Source organism: Chiloscyllium plagiosum, unplaced genomic scaffold, assembly GCF_037043375.1.
Source record: "Chiloscyllium plagiosum isolate Xiang-an unplaced genomic scaffold, Cpla_swu_hap1 HiC_scaffold_13, whole genome shotgun sequence".
In the NCBI taxonomy this organism is placed as follows: Eukaryota; Metazoa; Chordata; class Chondrichthyes; order Orectolobiformes; family Hemiscylliidae; genus Chiloscyllium; species Chiloscyllium plagiosum.
In genome coordinates, this window is record NW_028270151.1 from 33,623,667 (window position 1) to 33,640,650 (window position 16,984).

Here is a 16,984-nt window from a genome sequence, read left to right on the forward strand (position 1 = left end):
AAATAATTTCCAGTGTTGCAGTACCTTATCTGATGTTCGTCTTTAGTTTATTAACTGGCACCTCGTGTCTACTAGCTGTAAAATGGAAGTTAAATAAGCCGAGGCTTCACTGATTCATTATGCTTAACAATAAAATACGCTGAGTACAGATTTAATCTGGAAGATGCATTATTTTTGTTACTCATGGGAATGCAACCTGACAAATCTATAAACAGCCTACACTATGGAAATATTGTCATCAGTATGCTCCAACTCCCTTTGGAAAATGGTTCTACCTGCTGTCTGAAATAAGAAATGTGATTTCACAGGGCTGAAGATCTTCTTTTCAAATGTGTACCCGTAATGCTCACTAAAGCACCAAGAGCTTAATGTAAAAATGTTAATTATCGAGTGAGATTTGTAGCACTGCCATCTTAGCGTCAAATGATTGTGACTTCAGTCGGAATTTCAGGACTTGAAATCATAATGGAGGCTGATGTCCCATTGTGGTACTGTGGGAATGCCAAATTGTTAGAGCTGTAGTCTTAGCTTTCAGATGAAAAGTCAAAGCATGGTCTCCTCTGTCCATTTGAGTGGATATGTTGAGATGGGTCGGTGCAATCTTTTAATGTGACAACCAATATTTATCCTTTTAATCAACATGACAAAAATGCATGTTATATGTCCCTTACCTTTTGTTTGTGAGACCTTATTCATGCAAATTGATTGCTGTGTTGCCTGAGTAATGATACTGATTGTTGTTTAAAAGTAATTATTTGGTTATGAAACACTTCAGGACATTTTGTGGGCATAAAAGAACAAGGATGCTAGTTCTTTCTAAAAAAAAAAGAAACAAAATTTATCCAGACAAAAGGCTACTAAATCAGTATAATTATGATGGACAATATTTTGGGTATAACATAAACACTGTTATCTGACTTCTACTAATAATGTTAAGAGGAATCCTAGTTGTATATCAAATTCTGGAGTTAATAATTTATTTAACTTATGGAAGATGTAGGTATTTTATTGGATGGGAATGCATGTTCATTGGAAAAATGCTGAAAAGTGAATGACAGAGCATGCCAGGGATTCATAATCATAATTATTTGCAAGGGCAGGTAAATAAAGGATTAAGACCACAAAAAATATGGATTTCATATGCAGAATACATACATTATAAATTTTAGAAAAAAAAGCTGTGCAAGACGTTGTTAGACAGAAACTGGTGTGCGGTTTTAGGAAGGTCATTAACAGCTCTGGAGTATATAAATGGTAGTTTTGTCAGGAGGAGGAATCCGTAGCTGTGAGGAGAGATTTGAGATACTTGGACTATTGCCTCTGAAGCAAGAGAGAAAACTTCATGGAGTTTTGTAAAATTGGGTACAATGGTAGTACGCAAAGACAATATTTCCTGACATTAAAGTAATTGTAAAAATTGAGAACATCTCTTAATGCAATGGGTTGTTGGACCATGAATGCTTTATCAAAGTAAGTGGTTCAGGCAGAGAGACTATTGCACCTTCCCTGGAGAAATTTGTTTAATATTTGAAGGAGAGGATGTTACAGGGCTATGGGAAAAGATCAGGACAGCGAAATTGTTTTGGACCACACCAATAAAGAACTGGTATTAAAAACATGGTCTATTTGGTCTCCTAGAGTGCTGTAAATTTCCTTAGTAAAAGGAAGAAAGTTCACCAGACTTATTTCTGGAATGGTAAGAATGTTCTATGGAGATAAGACTGGAAAAACTGGGCCCATGTTCTCTGGTGTTTTGATGAATGAGATGTGATCATATTAAGATCTACAAAATACTTAGAGTGATAGAGAGGGTAGATGTAGGTAAGCTGATTACCCTGGCTAGAAAGTCTAGGACCAGGAGAATTTGCAAATGGCACTCAGGTCTGAGATGAAACTTTTGTTCATGGTTCCAACTCTTTGAATCCTCTACCCCAGAGAGCTATGGAAGTTCAGTCATCAAGTATCTTTAAAATAGAATTTATCAGTTTTCTAAATAGCAATGAAGGGAAGGGATATGGGGCTAATCTGTGGAAAAAAAGACATTGAAGTAGATGATCAGCTGTGATCATATTGAATGGTGATAAATCAGATTTGATGGGCTGAATAGTCTCCTCCTGCTTCTATGTTAAGTGCATATTCATAGACTAAAATATTGCACAAATAGTAGCAGGGTACAACCTTCAAAGAAATGGACTGTTTTGACCTTTCTAAAATTATTTTATTTCTGAATTCTGTGTTAAGTAATTCTGCTCTTGCATATATTTCAGAGCCTGTATATGACCCTGTGATTGAAGAGGAAGCTGCTGTCTCATTACCTCCAAAAAAGCTTAGTCTGAAGAAACAGGGCCCAATGAAAACCTTAAAGCTCAATAAGCCAGCTGCTCGTGTTTTTGCCACAAAGTTGGGGGAGAGGTCATCAGATGGGAGTAAATCCTCTGGTCATATAGCTAATGAGGTGGCTCTGATTGACTTTGGAGATGAACAGACAAGCCCAACTCCATCTCCTGTACTGGGCAACACTATTCCTACACTGGCCAAGCTAGTATTGGATTCTTATTCACTGCTGGACAAGACACCACCACTGAGTCCAACCAGGACTTTGCCTAGACCTTTGCACCCTGTCCCTATTGTTGACTGGGATTCCAAACCCCTGCCTCCACCTCCAGCCTATGATGATGTTGCTCAGGATGAAGATGATTTTGAAGTTTCATCCATTAATAATCTAGATACAGGATTAATTGGTGAAGTATCAAAATATGGAACTGATCAGGTACCAAGGCATAAAGAAGTGGGGGAAACTAATTATGCATTTGTGCATGACACAGATGGCAAAGGAAAGCTCAAAGTGGAGGATAATTTATTTTTACCACCCAGGCACACAAAACAGACCAGCTTCTCTCAGTCAGCTGAGATATTTGAGGAACTTCAACAAGAATGCATGAGAAAACTTAATGTCCCTGTCATTTCAACACCAGTCTCTACACCAAGTCCCATCTTGTCAGCAAGCGTGTCCCCAACTATTTCTGATGATAGACCTCAGATTCCACCACGGATTCCCATTCCCCCTCGGCCTTTGAGGAAAAATGAGCTAGGCCACTGGTCTGGTGAGTTGTCACCTGCATCTGGAGGTGAAGAGGACAAGCCTCCACAAATTCCTCCCAGGGATCCAATGTCCCAGCCATCTTCAAGAACTCCAAGTCCTAAGGCAATTCCTGTTGGTTTTCCCCAACGGCCAACAGCATCTTCAATGACAACATTAACTGTCGGTGCATACCTTTCAACATCTCCGAGCAAGTTAATGCCCACCACTCAGAGTTTCGCCTCTGACCCAAAATATGCCTCACCCAAAGTCATTCAAGCACCAGGAAAGGACAACACAAAAGGACCTTGCATCCTGCCAATAGTGAAAGATGGAAAGAAGGTTAGCAGCACCCATTATTATTTGCTTCCAGAGAGACCTTCTTATCTGGACAAATATGAAAAATTTTTCAAAGAGGCTGAGAGTATGGATGAACACTGCTCCAGAAAACCTGTTACCACAGCAACAGTGAGGCCAATGATGCAACATCCTGAGCATAAAACCAATTTTTCATCCAACAATAGTAATCCTGGGTCCTTTGTTGCAACAATGAAAAGTTCCCATAGTCTGCAAAAAATGTCTTATGAGATTTCAAGTGGCAAGACAGACAGTATTACACCTTCGGACAAAATTAAAATAGTAAGTAAATTTAACACAAATTTACTAATGAAATTCTGAACAGGATGAATACTTAAAGCAGATCAGTATTGTTATAGTAAAACACAATTCTAAAGTGACTGGAATATCCAAACATAAGATGAAACCATATATTTTCTTTATTTATTAGTTTTGAATTTCTCAGCCTGAATGACAAGGGTTTGTTGGCTGGATTCAAGAATGGATGTCCTTTCACCTTGTTTCATAGATCATATAAATATATTTTTCAAGTTGGAGTTTACTTGTTGAGGGTCTAGAGTTAAAACCCAGCAACTCTAACAGTGTGTATTAGTGTATGAAGCATAGGACTGGAATATATTGCTCTTCCACCAGCAGGTAACCTGACCGTCATGTACCCACCTACTCCTGCCCACACTGTAATTTTACCAACAACACTGGTGGTATTATATGGCCCACCTACCACTGGACCAATTGAGCCCTTTAAGTAAGTAATTAAAGCCCACTCAACAATATTCCCCTGGTGTTCAGGCATTCATGAACAGCAGGAAAGCTCCTGCAGCTAAGTACTCAACCAAACTGGTTTCTCTCTGTGGACTGGCGACGAATCGGATTTATGGCCTCCTTAATGACCTCATTGGAACTCGGGAGAGGGCCTCCACCAAGGTGTGACCTTCTCTCAAAGCCTGTAACTTTTAAGCTCACCAAACCTCACACTGGAACCTGCTAACATTACACCCTTTGCCAGCCCAAAATAATCAACTGCTACCAGTGCTGCACAGCTGCCAGCCTCTGCTTAGCCAACAGCTGTATGACATGAGACTCCTTCCTGAAGGCCAAATGACTTATGTTTAGTCTATTAACACCCAATTGTTTATTAAATGGCTGTATTGCCTTGGACTATCTCTCCTACATTTTAGACAGGGTAAGTCAGATGGAAGGTGGGGCTTATGGCATTGGGGTCCTTGCACCCTGCAAAATCTGGTCCATGCCTTATGACATCTACTGCACTGCAAACAAATTGTCAGAATGGAAATACAGCTCTGCATTACTGTAGGATCCCTGATGAGAATCTCCTCTCAAGTGTGGAGCTCCCTGCTTTTGTTAAAATAAAGACACAGAATGGTAGTCTACATGAGATTGCCATCCTTGGAAAATCCAGTTCAATTGTTATATTTAAATCTGAATTTGAAATATAAAATGCAGAAAATCTATTGTTATTGCCTGATTAAGTCTTCCAGGTTTGTACATGTGCAATGGAAATACACTAGCTGTGACTTCACCAGTCTGTGGAATGTGTGCTTGGGATTATGGCTTTTGTATAGCGGAGTGTGTATCGTTTTGAAAAAATTGCTGCTAACTTAAGCCTGTCAAAGTTGTTAATTTAAATAATCTGGTGTCTGAGAAACACTGTGGTTTTAAGTTTAATGAAGCATTGATAAATTGCTAAGGGTATTGATGAATGCTTCTAATTCTGCTGAACCAAGCATCTATATATGGAGACTAATACAGAAGGTATTGTTATTACATGACTGCATCACCTAATAATTGAGTTATTGAGAATGGTAGAAGTATCCCTTGAAACCCAAAATGTTGCCACAAAATTGAGTAGTCCTCGAGAAATTCTAAGGAAGAGCCTTTTTGTCGTTTGTGGTGGGGAAGTGGGTTGGAAGCGAAAATATTATTTTGTGTACTGGCTACCACTGTCACTGGCCTTCATGTTACTATACACAGCACTTCAAAATGCTGTCCTTTAATCCTCTTAAAACATTTCACTCATTGGTCTCCTTGCAGGAGAACACAAGAGCGGCAGAGAACTGGAGGTAGCTCTCCAGTCATTGCGACATTGATGTCTGCTGAGGAGGATGCATCCAATAATCCAGGTCTTAGAATGCAGGTCTTCAAGCTACCTAGTAGTGAAATTTAATATCTTTCAACCACATGACATAACACTTACTCAGGTCAACTTGATGTCAGCAGGTTATGAAGAATGATGATAAGCAAAGTAGTGACTTAGAACCCGTCCATCTTGTCAGTTCCAATTTACATCTTTTACATCTCATTAATTGTCATTCCACAGCTGTTAACAGGATGATGAATATTTTTCAGAGGGGGTTATCTACTGAGAATGCAACATCACCTGATTCATGCACACCTTCCGCCAGCATAAATGCACACATCTCAGAGGTCCGAAAAATGGCTACTTGTGTTGTCACGTAATGAAGTACTGTCCACAAGTGAGCAGGATTATATGTTGGAGATGGGAACAGCATTGGGGAACCCCGTAGGAGGCTAATAGCACACTGTTTGTTTGTACAAGATACAGCTTCTGAGCCACCAGGTCACAAATTGGAGAGAAATTGGAGGAATCCATTCCTCGTGATTGCCACATGTCAGACTTTTGTGCTAAATTCATACCCATGTGCTGAGTGACCACCTGAAATGCAGTATGCATCTGAAACCTAGTATGCAGCTGAATGCATGCTGGCCCTCAGCAATTCTCTGCATGCTTGGTCTGCCATTTAAACTGCATTTAACCAGCACCTCACTGCAGCAAGGTATTCTGCAGCTTTTCCTTAGGGTAGAGGTCCAGATGGGTCGTGAGGGTCAAAATGGGAAGGCCTGGAAGTGAAAATGCCGTAGAAGTAGTACTCCATAGCTGAGAAATACTGATTGTGATTTTGTGCATTAGGAGATGAGAAGGATCATTGGGTAAATGAAGCAATGTTATTAGGTTGTGTTCACCAGATGGATATGTCATTTCACAAAACCTAAGTAAAATATGTAATTATCCATCACCCAAATTATAGTTTCTGAGACAACAAACCTGTGAAAACAGCTTTGGAGTGTGGAGAGAACAATGTAATGAGTTGAGGTTTTGAAATAATTTGCCATTTAAATGAAGGTTAAAAAAACTATAAAGTTTACAACATGTGAAGACTTTATGTATCAGTTTAATGGGACAAAATAAACTCTGCATTACACCATTAAGGGCTCCCTATAGTTCATGGGACTAAGCTATGACGACGTGTAATTTTAAGCAAAAAGATTGTAGGAAAAGAAATCTGACTTATCACTGAGTACTCCCTACAGGAGGGTAGGATATATCTAGGGTCCAAACATGAGAGCACATACCTGTTATAAATAGAATGTAGATTAGTGTCGAACATGATTGGATTCAGTGAGCCAAATAAACAGTACTGAAGCACAAAACCGAAATTACTCGAGAAACTCAGCTGGTCTGGCATCCTCTGTATGTTGGTTGCTGCTTAGTAATAATTGCTACTCCTGCAATAACCTGCACAGATTTGACTCTGCTAACTGCGATCTAAGGTCTCTTGACTTGGGCAATTGAGATATATCCCTTGCACAAGTCTGTGTATATGTGTGTAAGAGGGAGGCAGTGAATGTTTACGGTTGATGGATGGGTTGCTAATCTAACATGCTGACTTTTCATGGCAGATGTCAAACTTCTTGAGTGTCTTTGGTGCTGCACACATCCAGGCAAATGGAGAATATTGTGATGAAGATTCATGACATCTATCATGACTTAGAAATTTGCATTCTAGGCAGCTTTAAGTTTGCTGGTTATTTCTATATTGTGTGCCTTAAGAAAAGGAATACAAGTTTCAGTTTCATTTTGAATTCTGTATGTGATCAGGGGTGTCCAGACACTTTTGTTTACAAATCTTTTAATTAGGTAGTTAAACTCTTGAGGTGAGCAATTTAGAAAAAATAAATCTAGAAAAAAAAAACATGCTGCTGTTGTCTGAAGACAGGAGCCCAGTAACACAAGAAGACAGAACCATTCAGAAATGTGCTGGTGTCATTCAGAATAATATTGTGTTACAGCAAAAGCGCTGGTAGAGTTACACTCTGGACTGAAAATAAGTCCTGAGTAGCTTAAAGACCTCTGAGAGCTCCAGAAGCAGAAGGCCATTGAAGAGATGAGTCTATGGAACACGTTAAATAATAATAGTAAGCTGAGGTTGCAGTTGTGTAAAGGTCACAGAAAGAAATCTTAACTGAAGAAAATAAAGTCAGCTGAATGTAGAATTTACAATGGTGCTGCCTCAGTAAGGAGCTTAGACAGACCATTACCCTAAGGTTTGAGTGTCGATAAGTTGAGGCTAAGAAGAGTTGAATTTTTCTTTCTGATATTTGTAATAAGATGCTATTAGAGAGGTCTTGTGAAACATAATTTTGTGTAATAAACTTCTATTTTCTTTTGTAAAAAGCATGTTAGCAATCTCTTATGAACATGTTCAGCAACCACCATGGTAAACACAGGAAAAGAAAATATATGGTTTGTCACAGCTGCAGGGAGGAAGTGAACACTACAGATGCTGAAGATCAAAGTTGAGTGCATGGTGCTGGAAAAGCACAGCAGGTCAGGCAGCATCCGAGGAGCAGTAGAATCGATGTTTCATGCATAAGCCCTTCATCAGGAATCCTGATGAAGGGCTTATGCACGAAACATCGAATCTACTGCTCCTCGGATGCTGCCTGACTTGCTGTGCTTTTCCAGCACCACACTCTTGTCACAGCTGCAATGATACAACAAGCAAATTCCTGATTTGTGCCTTCTAGGTTGTCAAAAAACTTTGGTGAGTCTGGAAGCTGTTACTCATAGGAACGTATTCACCGACTGACCTACTGTTATGAGTTATAGAGTTGCAAACAGATCCTTCAGTCTAAGCTTGTCCATGCTGACTGCAAATCGTAAATTAATTAAATCCTATTGTAGGCTCAATGGTTAATTGGCTGGTATGGATTAACTTTCTATTTAATGATAACACCCTCCCCAACCCAATTTTGCAGAATGAAAGTCAAGGGAGATGGTCATCATTTGGCATTTGTGTGGAAAAATGTTACTTTGTACTTACCAGCCCAAGTCTGAATGTTGTCCAGACCTTGCTGCAATGCCAGCGTATGTTGCTTCATAATCTGAAGAGTCATGGATGGAACCGCTCATGTTGCAAATAACCCCACCTCTGACCTTATGCCGGAGGTGAGATTATTGAAGCAGCTGAAATTGGCTGACCCTGGTAAATTATCGTAACGACTTATTGCACTGATGCCCCGTGGAGGCGAAATTCATGGATTATCCTTCAACAATCTTAACCATTTCTTTTGTGCTCTGTATAATTCCCACCAGTGAGAAATTTCTCCCAATTTCCATTGACTTAAATTTTGCTCAGGCTCCTTGGTGCCATATTCAGTCAAATGTCGTCTTGATAAGAGTGGCAGTCACTTTTACCTTGCCTTTGGAATTCAGTATTTCTATTGTTTGGAGGCAAGGCAGTCATTAGGTTTGGAGTAGAGTGGTCCTGATGGAATGATGTGCAGGTTGCTGTTGAATAAGAACCACTTGATCGCTCTGTTGAAGACTCTTTCCAGCATATTGCTGATAACTGAGAGTTGAATAATAGGAGAGTAAGTGGCTGAATTTAATTTGTCCTGCTTTATTGTGGACTGCATATGAGTGGACAATTTAAGTTTCTAGTGCAGTGATAGTGTCCCTCTCTCTGGGCCAGGAGGCTTGGAGTCAAGCCCCACCTGCTCCAGAGGTGTGTAGATACTTCTAATTAGCCTGTTCAGAGATGTTGTTACACATCTCTGGGACTTGACTCCAAGTGGAACATAAGGAATTTGAACTTGGCTTACTGGCTCAGAATTAGGGGCACTACTGCTGTGCCACAAGAGCAATATTATGTCTGAACAAGTTGATGAGAAAATATCTACAACTGAACAATTAGAGTATACAGGAGAGTGGTAATGTCTCTGCCTCTGGTACAGGAGGCCGGGGTTCAAGGTCCACTTGCTACAGAGGTCTGTCTTTGCATGGACAGATTGATTAAAAATATCTCTAAGTATGTGATTTTCCAGACTTTGTTGTTCAGATAGCCATGTGAGCTATACTGGAACAGATTGCCAAGTATTGGGGCTAGTTCTTGCAAATGCACATGCTCTGTCTTAAGCAAAAGAGAAAAAGAAAACAGATCTTTCTCTAGAGATTGGCTTTCTGAAAAGAAATCATTTTGGCGATGAGTTATTCTTAAAGTCAGAAGAATAAAGCATAGAATGTGCTAGAGTTTCATGCTCTGATATTCTGGCAGCTCTAGTCAAGTCACTGATCATGTCCTGAAGACTTGCAGACACAGCTTGCTCAGGAAATACAATCTTGAGGTGTTCTTTCAAGCTCTCTTTCAAAAGAACAAATGGATTTTACTCCGAAATGAAGTATAAGGTTTTTTTTTCAGAAGTAGAAGAGATTCTCAGCAGGCTTTCCTTTAACTCAGCTGACTCTCCGAATGCTTCCCTCCATCTTGAGAGATTTTTAATAAGTAATAGAATCAAGGCTTATGGGGGGAAAAAGGCAGGAATGCCTGGAGGTAAGGATTATCAGATCAGCTTTATCTAATTGAAGGTGAAACAGGTTTGATGGGCGAAATGCCAACTTCTGCTTCTACATCCTATCTTAACTTTCTTACATAAACCAAGAATTTCTCCAAGCCAATCACTGTTCTAAACAGCCCCAGTAGCAATTTAATAAAATCAATTATCACCAGCACTGTTTCATCTAAACTGCATGACTGCATAGCCATTGGGAAGCTCTGCATGCATTGATCAAAGTGCTGATGTATGGCTTCTGCTTGTGGAATCCGGTGCTGTTATGAACCTTTTGAGATCTGTTCAGTAGCAAGAAAATGGAGAAGAAGTTTAATCGCGTTTCATGTGATTTCTAGGAAGTTTGGTTTCAAAAAACAAGTCTTAAAAGCCTACAGGGATCTTTAAAGACTGTTTTTGAAGAAGCTACTTCAGTTATGTCCAGAAAACTTGAAATAAATTCCCTTTTGTACAATCATTCAAACCTGGCTCTTTCAAATGATACTGAATATAAATCATCATTTTAACAGTATTAATAAATGCAATTTGATCTATACATCTACTTGTGTTTGGAACGTTATCTGGAGGAAATGGATGATATGTGTTCTCACAACTCATCATGGGTGGTAAATAATATTTTTGACATGATAGGAATAAAGGCAGTATTGGACTGTTCATCTCCTCTGAATTCGTATGCTGTTAGAGATCAGCTAATTCAGGACAGACCAGAGAATTATGTCTTGAAATGTCCATTTATTTAATAGCTTCATTTGTAAATAAAATATGCTAGATTTTTGGAGACTTTAAGATTTAGGACCGTATGGTTATTGCAGTGTGTTGCAGTACTTTTTTAATATATTTCATCAATCCTACTTAGACAACAACTAGGCTGGGTAGCTGTTTACAGTAAGAAGAGAGCTGAGTATTAGGAATCTGCAGCTAACTGTGTGCACACTTCCACTTGTTCTGACGTAATTAAGAGAGATTACAGTGGCTATTTTAGTCAATGATGTTTGAATTTAAACCTCTCTGAAATTGATTTTGGACCCTCAGCAAAAAGGGACCACATTTACAGGGCGTAATGGATCGAATCTTCAAATGATGACAGCAGCAAATATTGAGACATTCACAATTGTTACATGTCGGGATCCTCTGGAAGGTTCAGTTGGTGTGCATGTATTTACCCAGGAAATTGAAACTTGCAGTGAGCAGAATTACACTGTCTATGCCACTCCAAAAATGTCTCTGACACTGAATTTGCACCTTGGATTTTACTGAGTGTTTCTCCTGCCATTAACTTCAGGTATAAGGCAGTATTTAAGAGCAGGTGGTACAGAAAGGTCTAAAAACATCCATGCTGCATGTATGGATGAAAATGTTTACCTCCTCCTTCCCAGACCATAAACTATGCTTGCTTTCGTTCCCTCCCCCCTCAATAAAGCATAACACTCCCTGCTCCCTCTTTGCATCGCAGATAATGCTTACCAACTCCCTCCCACCTCCAAGCTTTCTTGAAGAAACCCAATGTGGGAAGAGGCCATAGTGTTGGAGGAGTGAGAGTCGGGATTGGGCATCTTTGGGATGGGCAGTAAATATTGTCAGACCGTGTGTGCAAGTGTGTACATTGAGAGGGCCTGGTGGTGATGTGGTATGGGTTGTGCATTGTAGGGGTGACATGCCTATTTAAAAAGACAGTAGGGCACTGAGCTGGTCAGAGTTTAAGCATGTCATTATTTTTTGATGAAAAAGTGAGATAGTTTTACTTTTAATTACGTTACTCTAGTGCTCAGGCCTCTCCAGGTGTACATGAATTGATTGAAGCTTGAGCTAGAAATGTAAACTCGAAAGGCCCTAGTATAAAAATAAGATAAACTCAAAATTTTAAGCTTGGACATCAGTAGGAATTCCAGTCTACCATTATTTGGAAGAGCTGAGTCATTGTAATTGTCATGGAACTGGTGCGGTGCATTCAAAATATGTAATTTACATTCCATCACAAGGTGGAGCTCCATTACTTGGGAATCTCCAAAGACTGTAGTTTGACAGTATTACAGTATCAAAAGTGTAAATTTGCTTAATTCAGATCATTCTGTGTTTTGTCCTTGGAACTCATTTCTGTAATTTGGAGGCCAGATAATTGTGAGCAGCAAAACAGATAATTGCCCTGCACAGAATAAATATGTCTGTTATAATCAGAGACAGGCAGTATGTTCTCTGTATCTTCTGGCAAATGGTGAAAATTGTGATAGAAACTTTACAAATGTTGGGTACTAGTATTCGGTAATAAATAATACAGAGCTGGTTGGTTTAGATTCCTTCCGTACTCTCAATAAAGAGTTTAACATAATTTGCAGTTTCCTTTTAATATATCAAAATCTGGATCCTAATGGTCTGAAGTTACAGTTGATACCCATTGACTAGATTACAGTAATTTCTTTTGTACTCTAATTTTCATGTTACATGCATATAGTGACCAATTTACCATGATTCTGATACACATGCTAAATTTGGAGAAGATGCACATAAAAGTCAGAGAGTTGTACAGCACAGAAACAAATCTTTCAGTCCAACTCATCCATGCTGACCAGATATCTTAAATAAATCTAGTCCCATTTTCTAGCATTTGGCACATATCCCTCTAAACCATTTCTATTCATGTACTTATTCAGATTTCTTTTCAATGTTGTAATTGAACCACATCCTCTGACAGCTCATTCCATATGTGCATCACCCTCTGCATGAAAAAGTTGCCCTTTACATCCCTTTTAAATCTTACCCCTCTCACCTTAAGCCTATGCCCTCTAGTTTTGGACTCCCCTCCCCTGGGGAAAAGACCTTGACTGTTCACCCTATCCATACCATTCATGATTTTATAACTCTGTACAAAGTCACCTCTCAGCCTCTGATGCTGCAGGAAAAATAGCCCCATCCAATTCAGCCTCTCCCTATAGCTCAGCTCTGGCAATGTCCTTGTAAATCTTTTCTGAATCCTTTCAGGTTTCACAATATCTCTCATATAGCAGGGAGACCAGAATTGAATGCAATATTCCAAATGTGATCTCACTGATGTCCTGTACTGCCGCAACATGACAACCCAACCCCTATACTCAGTGCACTGACCAATAAAGGCAAGTGTACCAAACATCATCTTCACTACCTTGTCTGCCTGTGACTCCAACTTCAATGAACTATGAACCTGTACCCCACGGTCTCTTTGTTCTGCAACACTCCCCAGGAGCCTACCATTAACTGTATAAGTCCTGCCCTAGTTTGCCTTGCCAGAATGCAACACCTCACACTTATCTAAATTAAACTCCCTCTATCCCTCCTCAACTTATTGGCCCATCTGATCAATGTCACATTGTACTCTGAGATAACCTTCTTCACTTTCCACTACACACCAATATTGATGTAATCTGCAAACTTACTAACCATTCCTCTTATATTCACATTCAAATTATTTACATAAATAACAAAAAGCAGTGGACACAACACCAAACCTTGCGGTGCACTGCTGGTCACAGGCTTTCAGACACAAAAGTAACCTTCCACCACCACCCTCTGTCTCTTACCGTCAAACAAATTTTGTATCCAATTAGCTAGCTCTCCCTGGATACCATGTGATCTAACTTTGCTAATCAGTCCACTATGCAGCATCACCCAGTTTTCTTGAGCAATGTGAACAAATGAGGATGCTTAATAAACCAATGGTAGAAGTTTTGAAAGTTGAAATTGATATCACCTATAATATTTAAGTCACTAAAAAGTTAGAAGAAAACAAAAATAACATGTTAAAGAGGAATAAGGTAATTTCAAAGCAGGTGGAGTAGGTCCCAGTATTGTGAGCAATTAAAACTGACATGGTAACACCCCGATAGGCACGACACACTTGGTGTAAATAGTAACAGTTTCTGTCAGAGTGCTCCACATGAAATATCATAGTTTTTATGGAGGTAGTCACACTTTAGTCCAGAGAAGTGGTGTGATAATAAATCAGAAGTTCAGAAATGTTTCTGTGTTCAGGTTCAGGAGAATGTTCATGGCGTTACGATGGAGGAATGTCAGACTGCGCTTCAGAACCACAACTGGAACGTTCAAAAAGCCATACAGTACCTCAAGGTAACCGTGAGCTCGGATCCAATCTTAACCTAATTGCACCAACTCTAAATGAGAACAGTGTTGTGCTGGCTATGATAAATAAAGGCAGTGCTAGCTGTTAATTGTTAAAAGTTACTGCACTGAAAGCCCATTACCTGAAGGATTTTGGCAAGTCGTTCCACCTTGCATAGTTCTCATTGGGTTGAGTGGTGATCCAATTCCTTCCTATCTCTGCAAGTCAGTCCATGCACCTGTACTGTTAGCAAGTTAAGTGTTTAATGGACCTGAACTCTTTAATGGCATTGAGACCCCAGAGAAAACATGGTACTCCCCTAAATGTAGATAGTCTTACATTCAGTTGTTGCGTAGTGGCAGGTTCCAGCAGTCTTCTTTCTCACTGAGAGGATAAGAATTCATCCTCTTGGATACAGAATCTAACTCAGCTTTAACAAAGTATGCAAGTAGGATATTGTAAATTGAAACCACTTAATATCACTTTTTCTCCAATAATGCCATTTCTCTTTAGTTTTCATAGAGTGAGTTACTATTTTTTGTTCCTTAACATTGTGCACTTCAGAGCATTGATCAATTTCCTTGTATCAGTTCTCTGTGTCGAAACAACTTCCGATTTGGAAAGCTGCAAAGTTTTGCAGTAGTCGAGTTGGCGATGCTAGGTGTAGGGTCTGGTTGTCCCTGCTCACCTGGTAGTAGTTTGCAACCACTGGAGGAGTTTGTGCTAAGTAGATCACAAAGACTCTTGTTCAAACTCTTGTGGGGGTGCCAGGGCTATTGGTGCTGCAACTGATGAATCCTGCTCTTTGGAAAAGACTATGGAGAAGTGGAACTGAATTTGTTAAATGCACTGTGCTTTGACTTTAAAATCTAATTTGGTACATCCCAGCACCATGTTTATCCGGTTTTGAAGTTACATAGACGCATATAAGCTGAGCTAATGTGTGGGATGTGATTTTTCATCTGTTGACCGTGGCTTGACAGCAAATAGTGTCTGTACTATTTTATAGGCTGAATTGTACAGGTGAGAGCTTGTATTCAAGCTACACAATCACAAATGACAGCAGAAGCTTAGATAAAGGCACCTGGCCAAGAATGACTCACCTCACCTGCTTCCTTAAAAAAGGATAAAACTCATTCATCTTGAAGAATGAGAACCATTATCATGCAATTAATGGATAGGGTAAATAGACAAAGTCTTTTCCCTGGCGTCGGGGAATCCAGAACTAGAGGACATAGTTTAGGGTGAGAGGGGAAAGATATATAAAAGACACCTAAGGGGCAACATTTTCACACAGAAGGTGGTACATGTATGGAATGAGCTGCCAGAGGAAGTGGTGGAGGCTGGTACAATTGCAACATTTAAGAGGCATTTGGATGGGTATATGAATAGGAAGGGTTTGGAGGGCTATGGACCGGGTGCTGGCAGGTGGGACTAGATTGGGTTGGGCTATCTGGTCGACATGGATGGGTTGGACCGAAGGGTCTGTTTCCATGCTGTACATCTCTATGACTTTTTGACTCGGCTTCACATGTTGCATAAATTTTGTTTCCTAATTTAACTTGTTTTGTGGACCTGAGGGCACCTGGCCAAGGTGGTGGCATCCACATCCCATGAATGAATAAGAAGAAAAAAAACATTTAAAGTAAACTCAATTATATAGGTTTCAATTATGTGATTAGGTTAGGTCTTAATGTTCCTTTGTGAACATCTGTGCTATTATGAAGCTATTCCAATGGCTAATCTTCAAAAAGTGAAATTTCTTCCAGTAAGGTGTTGATGATATGAAGCAGCACAGAGAATAATGTGTAATCTGGTAATCAGGGAGACAATACAGGAAACGACTTTTAATATGAAGCTTCTCAATGTCTTTTCTATTGTCTCATCTTTCCATGATATTCTTCACTTACTGACAAGATATTCTGTTTCTACTGGAAGATTTATTTCAATTATAGAACTGACAAAGCTTTGTTCACTGATTCTAAAGAGTCTTGTAGTGGCTGTAGTCCATAAAGCTGTGCTGGAGTTGTACAGACAATAAATGCAAGGATATGGTGGAATTTACAGATGGTGATGGACAAACAATCAAGCATAGGCAACCGACATTTAAATCTTAGGGGCAAACTTGAACCGTTTTTTTTGTGAGCTCACCTGTCAATTTCAAGGTGATTTATTTTTTAAGGACCCTTCTGGAGAGTTTCTCGATGGCTACTTTTGATGTTCAGTGGCTAGGTTTAGTTTTTGGTGGCTCCTTTTTAATTGCGACTAGCTTATTCATTAGTTGGGGCGACCACGTATTAATAATACCATCTGTATGTGTTTGACATACGGACATTTAAATTTGCACTGAAACAGTATTGAAGGAATCCATCGATATCCTCCGCTATCAATTCTCCGTCAAACTCGGTCACAACATTCAAGGAAAGCATTAATTCCTTAGATACCATGGTAGTTAAATTAGCACATACCAATATACATAAGCTAGCAGCAAAAGTATGTTGAAAGTAACGGAGACACACTTACCTACACAAAACCATCCCCTTAAGTGTACTTTCTACAGACTGGTGAGATTGTCGCTAATGCATTTTCATCTCACTTGGATGACACTAGTACATGTTAACCAGGCTGCAACCCTTTTGTTCCATTTCAGATCTCAATCTCAAATTTAAATTTATGAGTAAATAAAATATTAATTTTAATATTATCCCCAATAGTAGTTCCTGACCTTAAGTTAGAGATTCCTCATTAATTTGCAAGGAATTTATTATCTCAGTGAATTCATTTTTCCC

The 16,984-nt window shown here is 39.4% G+C and overlaps 1 protein-coding gene across 9 annotated transcripts in view; it reads left to right on the top strand.

Annotated features, from left to right (window-relative positions):
* The window catches only part of tnk2b (tyrosine kinase, non-receptor, 2b), a 298,847-nt gene that overhangs the window by 253,675 nt on the left and 28,188 nt on the right, over window positions 1-16,984 (top strand). For 7 of the 9 annotated variants that reach the window (XM_087993487.1, XM_087993482.1, XM_087993479.1 and 4 more), the window contains 2 exons: window positions 2,268-3,718; window positions 14,108-14,203. In XM_087993487.1, the coding sequence (XP_087849613.1) occupies window positions 2,268-3,718; window positions 14,108-14,203 (1,547 nt within the window). The remainder of the gene's footprint in view (window positions 1-2,267; window positions 3,719-14,107; window positions 14,204-16,984) is intronic. The other 2 variants (XM_087993486.1, XM_087993484.1) reach the window with 1 other exon arrangement.